A 12,331-nucleotide genomic window follows, 5' to 3' on the forward strand; every position below is an offset into this window, starting at 1 on the left:
CCTCTCCTGGTATGCCCAGTGGAGGACCTTACAGTTCACAAACAATAACATCTTGGAGGTCCCCGGCCTCAATGATGTTAGACTGGCCTTGACCAGAGCCAGGGCCTTTTTGGCCGTGGCCCCAGCCTGGTGGAATGCTCTGCTGGAAGAGACCAGGGCCCTATGGGACTTTGACATCTTTCTGCAGGGCCTGCGAGACGGAGCTGTTCCGCAGGGCCTTTGGTCGGGGTCCAGTCTGACCTCTCTCTTCTTACAGAACCCTGCATACAAGAGGCTGCTTTAACTCTTCTCACCGGGTTGTATAAATAGCTGAGTTTGGTGAGTACTTAAGGCTCCCAACCCCTATAGTTATAATTTGCGGGTTGCCATCTGATTTTATGTGATTTTAATCCGATTTTAAGCTGTATTTCAGTCGATTGCTGAATTTTATGTTTTAATGTATTTATATTTTGATGTTAGCCGCCCTGAGCCCGGTTCTGGCCGGGGAGGGCGGGGTATAAATAAAATTTGTTATTATATTATTATTATTAATGGAGAGGGAGATCTTAGCCTTCTTTAATCCAGCGCTCAAAAGCTACACTGCCTCCTCCATTCCCCTCTGCCCTGCATGTAGCCTTCTATTTTTAGGAGCTCTTTGCTATGTTTGCACTTGGTTCACCTTCTGGCAACTGTGCAGTGTGTGCCCGGCAGACCCATTTTGCCCAGAATCTGGATCTGAAGGCCTTGCCTAGGCACTTGGAGCCATTTGGCTCAATGAGCACTGGAATGAGACCACACAGTATGCCTGGGATCCTCCCCAAGTGGTGGGGAGGAGAAGAGTAAACGAGATGCTTAAAGCTAATTTTTCAGAGTCTTTGGCTCTGCTTCTGTTGCCAAGCTGGAAAAGAGCCAACAAATGAATGGTTAACCAAGTTTTTCTTCTTCTTCCATTCTTTTGCTAACACAGCCATATAAAGCGGTCTTATACTAAATCAGGCCATTTGTCAATCTGGATCAGTTTTGTCTACGCTGATGGACAAAGACTCTGTGGTTTTAGACAGGATTCTTTCCCAGTCCTACCTGGAGATGCCAGAGATTGATCTTTGGCTTTTTAGCATGCATTGCTTTTGCTCGGCCATTGTGCTATTGTCTCATCCACCAAGCACTAAGGAGAAAAAATGCCAGTTCCCTTCAGCAGTGGTAGAGTTCAGACATTACACTATGTGCATATTCGCATACTGACAGGGCTTAATTTGAGCTATGTGTGTTGTGTGACAAGCACACAGAGTGCAATGTGATTGATTGTTTGTGGGGGGGGGGTTGTACATTGACAATAAAGGTATTATTATTATTATATGCAAGGAGTGCCTCATTCTGGAAAATGGGAAGTGAAACAGAAAGATTAGAGTTCCTCTGAGCATGTGCCATGGATCTTTTCCTCACTACACACACACAGTATTAGCAGGCAAATTTCAAATGTTGGGCAATAAAAATGCTCACAGATCCCATGTGATAATCCTTATGGAAAATGTGTGTCCTTTTTACTGCTAAGGACATTCAGCTAAGAATATTCAGCAAGAAGAATGGGGCGATAACTATTCCACAATCCACTGAATAAGATTTCATATACAGAAAACTCCTGTTTTGGGTGCGACCGATAATGTGTGTGATTGCACACGTGCGCATGGCACTGAACCCAGTAGTGACCCCGAAATGTCATAAAAGGGAAAAATGGGGGCGGGGTGGGGCAGAGCGGGGGTGAAACAAGGTATTTCAATTGCACACGATTTCACGTAAGCTCGCAGTGACCTGGAACGGAACCCTCACAAATTGGGGGCTGCCTGTAATTGCCTTTGTTTTCAATGTAATTTTAAGTAGCACAGGTTTGAATGGCACAGACAGCACAGCTATCTATTCAACCAAGCATTCAGCAATGTTGGGTGGGATTCACTTAACAAATCCCATGAGTGGAAGCCCTGTGCAAGGAATTCTGCTTGAGCAACATTGCTTCCCCCCCCCAAAAAAAATTAGCCCTAGGGGTGGGGGAGGTCACCCAGAACAGTGCATGGGGAGAGGAGAGGGGGGACTGTTGTGTCTGGCCAGCTAAAATGCTTGCTGTTATGGAACAATCACCTTAACACAACATCAAATTCTACCCATTGTTCTGTGGTTACAATCCTTTCCATCTTGCATCTTGCAATGTTTTGACCAGTAGAGGCTAGTCCATTAATAGCTACCAATTCTGTGTTTCTTGTTCCCTCTGGCCATCATTGAAAGAACTCTCTCCCCAAATCTTTGGAAACCTGGTTTTCTCAAAAACCTGATGCAATTGAAAGGGCCTCTTCTTCCCTTTGGTCTGTTGGGGGCATACCATGTACCTCAGCTGGGCTGTAAGCAAGTTCTTTGGGCCCCTTGTTGGTGACACTACTGGGTGATGGGGCCAGAAGAAGCTGTTACCTCTTCCGTCCTGGTGTGTTGTCGATCATAGTTCTTCACAGGCATCTGCCACTTCTGGGAGCTTCGCCATGATTAGCAAACACCATCTGACCCTTTCCAGTCCCTGGGGGGTCAGAGGCCATAAAGCCCAATTGTGCTGCTGGCATGGCAAGTGGAAAGAACTTGCCAGAGGTCATGTGGTGGGTTGGTGCAGAGCAATTTAGCACATTCTGTTTCTCTGACAGCTCCTTGAGATCTGGAGCCCTCCCCACCAATCTGTGTTTCCAAATTCTCATGCAAATCTTCCCCATTATTACAGGAAGATGTTTATTTTACCTAATGCTGTAGTGTGGCCATCCTGTCAATGGATCATGTGCAAATAGTGCCCCCACCTGCTCACGTAAAGGAATGATCACTCGTGACCCATTTGTGACATTTGCACACATGTGGCTTAGAGTGTTTTCATATGTCAAGCTTTGTGTTAATGTTTATCTGATGTTGATGAGGAAAAGGAGGCCTAGGAGAAGCATCCGCAAAGAGATTAGCATTATGGCTAGGATGTGTTTCACATTCACATTACAATCAAGATTCAAGCCAAAGCTGCTTTAGAGTTCCTTTTAAGTGATTCATGTTTCAACTGGAATTGTAGTGTGAAGGTATAATGTACATAGTCCAGAAAACTCATTATCGTTGCAGATGCCTCTCATCTTATTTTCTGTATAATGAGACATTTGCATAAATAGCTAAGAGCTCAAAAGTAATTTAAGCTTTGTATGAAAATGCCTTTAAAGGTCCTGAGAAGGGCAAGAACATGATATGGCATATAGTTTTAAAACTATAATTATTAAGGTTATTTGTGTATGCTACTACTGCGGCCTGTGTTTTGTTAGCCTAAAAATGGAAAACAAGTGAGGTCCCAACTAAAGAAGAATGGCAACTTAAGTTGACAGAATATGCACAACTCGCAGACTTAACATATAGAATAAGAGAACAAGAAGAACATACGCCTAAAGAAGATTGGAAAATGTTTATAGAATATATGGGAAATAATTGTGTACAGCTGAAACACTGACAGCATTAAGATAAATTCAACAAGTTTTGATGGATGCAATAATGGAATACTGAATGGTATAGTTTTTGAAAAATATGCAGGGATTTATGATATGTAAAATGAATCATGGAAAGAGAAGAAGGGAATATTTTAAATTGTAAAACAGAATATATATATATATATATATATATATATATATCCTATAATTATAAAGTTGCCCTAAATTGGAAATCCATACCACATCTTCTGTGACTGATTACTTTGAGACGAAGAGAATTAAGAGTGTTCTGAGCCCTACAGTACAAGATAGAACCTCAAACTGGGCTAGGTAGAACTAATGGCCTGATTCTGTTTATCAGGAGTGGGGAACCTCAGGCCTGGGTTCTCTGTCCAGTCCTTGGGACTCTCCTCAGACCCTGCCCTCTCTCTCCAAGCCACCTCCTTCACTGTACTAGTCCAACTTCATGCCTCCTCAAATGCTCTGAACTGTGATCAAGCCTTTCCTTGAACACAACATTCATTTTTAAAAGAAACAATAAACAAGATAAAAGACAGGCTAAAGGAACAAAGAAGGCAGTTCCACCTACAATTCCATCTATAATACCTAAATCACAGGAGGAGAGAGTGCTCTTGTGCTCATGTTCCATTCACTTGTTTCCCACAGGCATCTGGTTGGCCACTGTGAGAACAGGATGCTGGACTAGATGGGCCAATGGCCTAATCCAGGCACCCCCAAACTTGGCCCTCCAGCTGTTTTGGGACTACAACCCCCATCATCCCTAGCTAACAGGACCAGTGGTCAGGGATGATGGGAATTGTAGTCCCAAAACAGCTGGAGGGCTGAGTTTGGGGATGCCTGGCCTAATCTATCAGGTTCTTCTTACGTTCTTTTTTCCTTAAGGTCTTAACATGGTGCCAAAAAGATTGCATTGCAGCATTGGACAGCACCAGAGGGCACTCCAAAGTCGGGCCGCTACGACAGAAAAAGCTGTCTTCTTTGTGATTACATAATGTACCTTTGTTGAAGAGGGTACTTGAAGAAGGGCCTCTACAGAAGACACAGGCAGGCTGGTAGGAGAAGAGTTGCTCCCTCAGATAAATGCCCCAGGCCATTTAGCACTTGAGAACACCATGCCCTTAAATTGGATTTTGAATAGGCAGTCAGTGTAGTAATATGAACAAGCCTGATTGCACCAGACAAAATTCTGGTAGCCAGATTCTTCAGTAACTGAAGCCTCTAGGTTGTCTTTTAAGGACAACCCACAATATCCCAGCTGAGAAACTACCAGAGTGGGAATCGCAGTGGCAAGCCTATTTCTGTCTAGGAATCACCAGACTCAGTGAACCAACTGAAGCTGGTAAAAGACATTTGGCTTCAAGTGAAAATGCTGGAACAAGGAGGTGCCCCCAAATGGCTTGTAACCCCACCCAGAACTAACTGAACACCAGGTTCCAGGGCACAATAACTGTTTCATCTCAATGCCTCCATCTTGTCAGGATTTAGCTTCACGTTACTGGCCCTCATCTAGCCCATTACTGAATCCGGCTCTTCAGAGTGCTGAATAGGTGTCACAAAGTCACCTGCCTCCCAACCTTTCCTTAACAGCTATACCTTTTTATTTCTGTTTCTACATGTGGCCTCCACCTGTGAGCCCCCCCCCATTCTCTTTTGCTTGGTGATTCCATCGTCTCTGCTCTGTCACATCAGGACCTGTTCCCTTTGCAGATCCTCCTTGCAGTGCCATTTGTGGGCAGCACCAGAATAGGTTGGCTAATCTTGTTCTCTCTGTTCACCTTTATAGATATCAATGAATGTCTAATATTTGGCATATGCAAAGATGCAGAATGTGTGAACACTCGCGGCAGCTTCCTCTGCACTTGTAAGCCTGGAACCATGCTGGACCCATCCCGCAGTCACTGTATTTGTAAGTGTCTCCAGGTAGACCATAACAACTCCCCCCTCCTTTATTTGAATTTTCCCAATTAGCACAATAACTGTATGGGTTAGATCATAAGGAGTTTGAAGGAGTGGGCAGTAGCCATCAATCCTGGGCAGTTACACCATGTACCAGAGATGATTACTCTAGAACAGGCATCTCCAAATTTGGCCCTCCAGATGTTTTGGGACTACAACTCCCATCATTCCCAGTCATCAGGGATGATGGGAATTGGGAATTGTAGTCCCAAGACATCTGGAGGGCCAAGTTTAGGGGTGCCTGCTCTAGAACAAGAGGAAGATGCTTTTCCTTTAGCTTCTGCCCATAATGATGATGTCATCATTATGAAGCAAAAGAGACTTGCTAACTGTCCCACTTTGGGCAAAAGACCCCCTAATTTTTAAAGCTGCTCTGCTTCTCTCTTTTAAAGTGAATTTCCTGGTTTTGCCTTTGTCCTGATCCATTTTGCCTCCGTTATAGTTTCCTATGACATGTTATAGTCGATTCAGGAAAATTTCCCCAAAGCTGACTCAAATTTGCTAAATCTAAGCACAAAAGCAACACCGCTCTGCTCCTCTCATTAAGAATTTAATTTGAAATCTTAACTGAAATCTGAAGTCTTGTGCAGTCTTGTTGCAAAACCTTTGGCATGAGTTACCTAACTCTGTGATTTGGCAAAGTTTCTTAACTGTTTGGTGGTGAACTTATTAGCTAGCTTCTTTATTAGCAAACTAAGCAAGAGATGGTCCATAGATTCAAATCTCAAAGTAGAATAGTGTTTTAATCAACTCTTCATCTTAAAGCATGATGAAATTAAGCATCTGAAATACTTCTTGATGTTGAATTCAATGCAATTAAATGTGTATTAAAATAGCTCCACTGTTTTTCTTGCCTTCACTTTCACTATTGGTGAAGGAGTGGACAAATGGGTCCAGTTGGAAATCAATAAGAAGAGCCTAACAGTATGATCCCTATACATGTTTGCTCAAAAGTAAAACCACTGTGTTCAACTGGGCTTCCAGTGGGTTAAAGCCTCAGCGCCTAGGGCTTGCCGATCGAAAGGTCGGCGGTTCGAATCCCTGCGGCGGGGTGCGCTCCCGCTGCTCGGTCCCAGCGCCTGCCAACCTAGCAGTTCGAAAGCACCTCCGGATGCAAGTAGATAAATAGGGACCGCTTACCAGCGGGAAGGTAAACGGCGTTTCCGTGTGCGGATCTGGCTCGCCAGAGCAGCGATGTCACACTGGCCACGTGACCCAGAAGTGTCTCCGGACAGCGCTGGCCCCTGGCCTCTTAAGTGAGATGGGTGCACAACCCCAGAGTCTGTCAAGACTGGCCTGTACGGGCAGGGGTACCTTTACCTTTACCTTTAAACATTCACAGGATTGCACTGAAAATCTTCGCTTTCCAAAAGCTGACTAATTAACCATTTGTGTTTCAGCTGATAAAGCAGTTTCCACAGAGCAGGGGCTGTGCTATCGCTCAACTGTCGGGGGAGTCTGTGCCCTGCCACTCAATCTGCACATCACCAAGCAGATCTGCTGCTGTAGTCGTGTTGGCAAAGGGTGGGGAAGAAATTGTGAGACGTGTCCATTACCAGGATCTGGTAAAAACTCTGCTTGTTCGTTTGGACCTTTCCCCCTGCCCTTTCACTTTCTGCTAATTTTAAACTGGTGGCTACTTAGGGTCTTCCGGCTCTTTATCAGACCAGCAATACCATTTGCAATTCTCTGCCTGAAATGGGATTATAAAGCCTTTAACTTAGAGGCATGTGATGAGGGCTTCTCCAGTGATATATTCCTTTTGATCTGATGTTGTTACTTGCCTCAATTTGGCAAAATCCATGATATCTGTAGATGTTTGTGTACTTTAAAATTATATGCCTATAGTATCTTAGTTGGAGGGACACGGGTGGCGCTGTGGGTTAAACCACAGAGCCTAGGACTTGCCAATCAGAAGGTCAGTGGTTCAAATCCCCGTGATGGGGTGAGCTCCCGTTGCTCGGTCCCTGCTCCTGCCAACCTAGCAGTTCGAAAGCACGTCAAAGTGCAAGTAGATAAATAGGTACCGCTTTGGTGGGAAGGTAAACGGCGTTTCTGTGCGCTGCTCTGGTTTGCCAGATGCGGCTTAGTCATGCTGGCCACGTGACCTGGAAGCTGTACGCCGGCTCCCTCGGCCAATAAAGCGAGATGAGTGCCACAACCCCAGAGTCGGCCACGACTGGACCTAACGGTCAGGGGTCCCTTTACCTTTACTTTAGTATCTTAGTTAACCAATGGACAACAGAAGTGGATTTTGCAAGCCCTTATGGTGGCTAAGAGACTTATACCTCCCTGTCTATTGCACAATCTGATGACCTCCCTGCCCTGACTGCATTAAAACATATTTCATATAGGCATTAGTGTCACACGGATACAGGCTTGAACATCTAGAAGGCTTATATTAACTTATATGTTTTAAGTAAGATTTGTGTACTGATGGTCACTGCATCCACAATGTAAGCTGATGGTGGTCTACTGTTATTATAATGATTTATTTGTATATTATTATTGTTTTGTTTTTTCCTCTCTCCTTTAATTTTAATTGCTCTTCTTAAATTTGTAAATAAAAATTAAGAAAGAATAAAAGAAAGAAAGAAACCAGATTAGTCCAGTGGCACTTGTTGACTATTTGTCATGAGGCAGTGTGAACGTATAGCATTAGATAGAAAATGAATCACTGAGCACTCAAAAGACCATAAGCAGAGCATGACAAACTGAGAGGAATAGAGAATTATAAGTATGGCCTCTCAGCCCTCATATAACACTGCCTTACAATAAGACTTTGCCCCTTCCTGCACCTCCTTGTAGATACTGTGACAGGGGTAGCCAATGTGGTGCCTTCCATATGTTATTGGACTCCAGTTCCCATCAGCCCTAGCCAGCATGACAATTAGTTTGGGATTATGGGAGTTGTAGTCCAGCGACAACTGGCGGGCCCTGTATTGGTTAGGCCTGCACTATGAAGTTTCTGCAGTTGCAGTCAGTGAGTACTCAAGCTGCACCAGACATGAACCAGTTTAGCATTTCTCATTAAGCGCTGGAAAATGGACTCTAAAATGTCATGCGCATTTACTTCTGAACATTGTGCCAGCCTGAGACACTTTGCCACCTGAAGCAGGTTTGAAACACCACCTACTGCCTCTGGAACCAACACTTAAAAAAAATCTCCAGGCACCAGTTCCTGCCTTCATCTAGCCCCCTGCCCTTTGTGGCGCTGCCTGAAGCAGGCTGATTCACTCTGGATGCTTCCTGTTTTTTATGTGGTTCCAAGCAGCAACGATGTAAACAAAAAGAAAAAAAATGTTTCTGAAAGATGCTGGAAAGAATGGGTGTTTATTATTAAATTAGCTAATTTAATAATAAACATTCATCCTTTCCAACTTCTTTAACATACATGGTTTCTTTTTTGTTTACATCACTCTGCGGTGAAGCAGGGCAGGGCCTGTGTTGCCAAATGAACTTTGTGGATGGCTATCAGATATGCCCAAAACCTACAGTGATGAATTAAAAGGGGGTTGGGGGCTTGCGGAACTTTATGTCTGTTTGTTTGACCTTCGACTCTGATGCAGCCTTAACAAGCAGTAGATCCCTTGGCCCTTTTGTTCCACAGCTGCCTCTCTTTGAGAGACACACACACAGAGCTAGTTTCCATGTGGTTATATTTTATTGTCAACTCTGAGAGAAAGGGCAGCCAGCTTCCAGTATCGGTTAACAGTAGTTTGCATTTACTAATAACACACCCAGCCCTGCAAACATCTTTCTTTTTGCTGGCAACTTTCAGCCTTCAGTTCTGGTTCCAAGTGGGTGTAGTCTAAACATGTTTTACCCATGTCAGAGAACTGTGTTTCGATTGTGGCAGATACCTTAAATAGACTAAAGAAGAGGAAACATGGCCCAGCATGCCTGAATGGGATAGCAGAAAAACAACAGTATCCTTACTAATGGATTAGATTGCGAGAGATGTCTTTGTGCTCTCGGCTATTACTTTTGTAGCTTTTCCTTTTCTCTGCGTCATCAGATTGTATATCTTGTATATCTCTCCTTTCTTTGCAGAAGCCTTTAAGGAGATTTGCCCTGCAGGGCACGGCTACACTTACTCCAGTTCTGACATTCGAATGTCCATGAGAAAAGCAGAAGCAGACGAGCTCCCGCTCAGCTCAGAGGAGCAGAGCAAAAACAGTGGCCGGCTTCCCAGCTGGGCAGTAAGGCAGCAACAGCTGCAGGAGGTCTTGCGTGGCGATGTCGTCGACACGCTCCCGGGGGCTGACACCTCCGCAGGAAAGGGTAAAGTAATATTTGTGTGAATCCAACTGGTTTGAGTGAATTCCAGGCAGTTCACAAATTTCCAGTGTTGGAATGGTTTCAAGAGTCTTCTAAACTTGCACACGAAAGCACATCAGGACTACGTTATCTCAAACGGGTTCATCAGGCCTCCTTCCATGATGAAGTTTCAATAATACTAGCATGAAAACAATTACGGTGGAAACAGATAACAAAACAGTAACATTTAATAAAACAAACAGGAACAAAACAAATAGCACAGCAACAAAAAATAGTGGGGTAGGAAAGCTGAAATAAATTCACGTCTGGCAACCAATGTGTTCCTTTGGTTTCAGATAGTACATGGGTAAAAAGGTAAAGGTAAAGGTACCCCTGACCATTAGGTCCAGTCACGGACAACTCTAGGGTTGCACGCTCATCTTGCTCTATAGGCCGAGGGAGCCGGCGTTTGTCCGCAGACAGCTTCCGGGTCATGTGGCCAGCATGACCAAGCCACTCCTGGCGAACCAGAGCAGCGCACGGAAACGCCGTTTACCTTCCCACCGGAGCGGTACCTATTTATCTACTTGCAGTTGGCGTACTTTTGAACTGCTAGGTGGGCAGGAGCTGGGACCGAACAACGGGTGCTCACCCAGTCACGGGGATTCGAACTGCCAACCTTCTGATCAGCAAGCCCTAGGCTCTGTGGTTTAGACCACAGCGCCACCCGGGTCCCTTTAGGGTACCTGGGTAGACGAATCTAAAAAGCCTGGGGCACAAATTTTCATGGCCCTCTAGCACAAACTGATGTATATTTTGCTGTAGGAGGCTTAGTTTGGTCAGAAGTGAGTATACACTTCCAGACTTAACACTAAATACATCACTTCCAGTAAATGAGCCACCATAGGTGCTAGAAGGCCATGAAAATTCATGTCACAGGCTTTCAAGACTCGTCTACCCATGTACTTATCTGAAACGAAAGGGGCGCATTGGTTGCCAGATGTGAAATATATTGGCATTATTTTCAGCTCTCCTACCCCACTAAAACTCCTTGAAATGGCTTAGATCATGAAGACAAGCGCCCTTCACACACTACACAGGTTGCAAATGGGGCAGCCATACTACACTGCTGGTCCCACCACAAACACCCACACATTGCGCTGTGGCATGTGGCAGCACGGCCCCTTTTGATATGTGGACATGCATAGAACATAAAAAGGGTATACTTTTGTCCAGTTACAAAAAGATGACAGAGAGGCAAGCAAATTAATCATCCGGAGGGGAGGGTAATTCAAGGTTTGGGGACCACTACAGAAAAGGCCCTGGTTCTGGTAGAACAGGAGTTGCCAACATGGCACCCTTCAAATGTTTCAGGATACCAATGCCCATCTTCCCTGACCTTGTTGACTGTTCTTGAATCTTGGGGAGGTTCACGTCACACTGTTCAGCGTATAGGATGGGTGTGTAGGGTGCAGTCCCAAGCATATCCAAGTACCTTGCATCTGGCTAATGGTCTCAGAAACGAATGCTGCAATCATGGATATGCTAATAAAAATACTTACTTTTTATATAGCATACCTAAGTGTTCAATCACTTCACCTGCATTACCCTATTAATTCTTAAAATGCTGTTTTCAGCATTATAGAACTCCCTGCCTATGGGGTTCTGGCATCTAGTTTCATTAGACATCTTCTATTCTATGCTGAAAATGTACCTTTGTACCCTGGCCTCTTGATAATTAAGGCATTTTTGTGGGCTCCACCTCTTCTTTGTTTTGTTCAATCTAGACCAGGCATCCCCAAACTCGGCCCTCCAGATGTTTTGGGACTACAACTCCCATCATCCCTAGCTAACAGGATCAGTGGTCAGGGATGATGGGAGTTGTAGTCCCCAAACATCTGGAGGGCCGAGTTTGCCTATGCCTGGTCTAGACTGTGCTGTTTTTCTGGAATTGGCTTACTTGTTTTTTTAACCATGTACATTAACTGTTTTATAATTGTATGATTATACTGGTCCAAGCTGCTCTAGACCTTAACAGTGAAGGGTGGGTAAGAAATCTTATAAATAAATACGTACATGGGAACCACATCTGTGCCGCCTTGGTTTCCAGGACAGAAGAAAGGCAGGATATAAGGGTAAGAAAAGAAATAAATAGCATTGCTGGGAGGTGGGGAGGGCTGGAGCTAAGGAAGCAGAGGGCTTCCCTGAAGCCACCAAGCTAGTTCAAGTCTTGAGCAAAGCAGCATTTGTGCAAAACCAAACAAGGGAATTTGAATTCCAAAGTGAATTCTGACTGCACTTACAAATTTACTTAATTAATTTACTCAATTCTCTTATGTCATTTTACAGGGGATTCTGAAGAAGATCAGGTGAGTAAAATTTCTGCTGCTAGCAGCTTATGTTCATGTTAGAGGCTTAAAATGCAGTGAAGTCATTTTTCCTTGCTGTGTTTTCAAACCACATTTGCACAGGGTTGTTCATGTCGGGGGAGGGGGTAGGAATACCTTTACCTGATGTACATGACTTTTTGGGTTTCCCCATTCCCCTCTTGTTCATGATGCTGTCATCTGCACATGTGCAACGACTGTCTGAAATATTCACATTACTGTTTACTCCGCATCCAGTTTTCT

The 12,331-nt window shown here is 44.4% G+C and overlaps 1 protein-coding gene across 1 annotated transcript in view; it reads left to right on the forward strand.

The window, feature by feature from the left end:
* The window catches only part of LTBP2 (latent transforming growth factor beta binding protein 2), a 130,623-nt gene that overhangs the window by 83,273 nt on the left and 35,019 nt on the right, over positions 1-12,331 (forward strand). The window contains exons 10-13 of the mRNA XM_079971817.1: positions 5,269-5,391; positions 6,842-7,006; positions 9,495-9,725; positions 12,051-12,070. Of these exons, the coding sequence (XP_079827943.1) occupies positions 5,269-5,391; positions 6,842-7,006; positions 9,495-9,725; positions 12,051-12,070 (539 nt within the window). The remainder of the gene's footprint in view (positions 1-5,268; positions 5,392-6,841; positions 7,007-9,494; positions 9,726-12,050; positions 12,071-12,331) is intronic.

This window comes from Podarcis cretensis, assembly GCF_951804945.1.
Source record: "Podarcis cretensis genome assembly, chromosome: 1".
Lineage (NCBI taxonomy): Eukaryota > Metazoa > Chordata > Lepidosauria > Squamata > Lacertidae > Podarcis > Podarcis cretensis.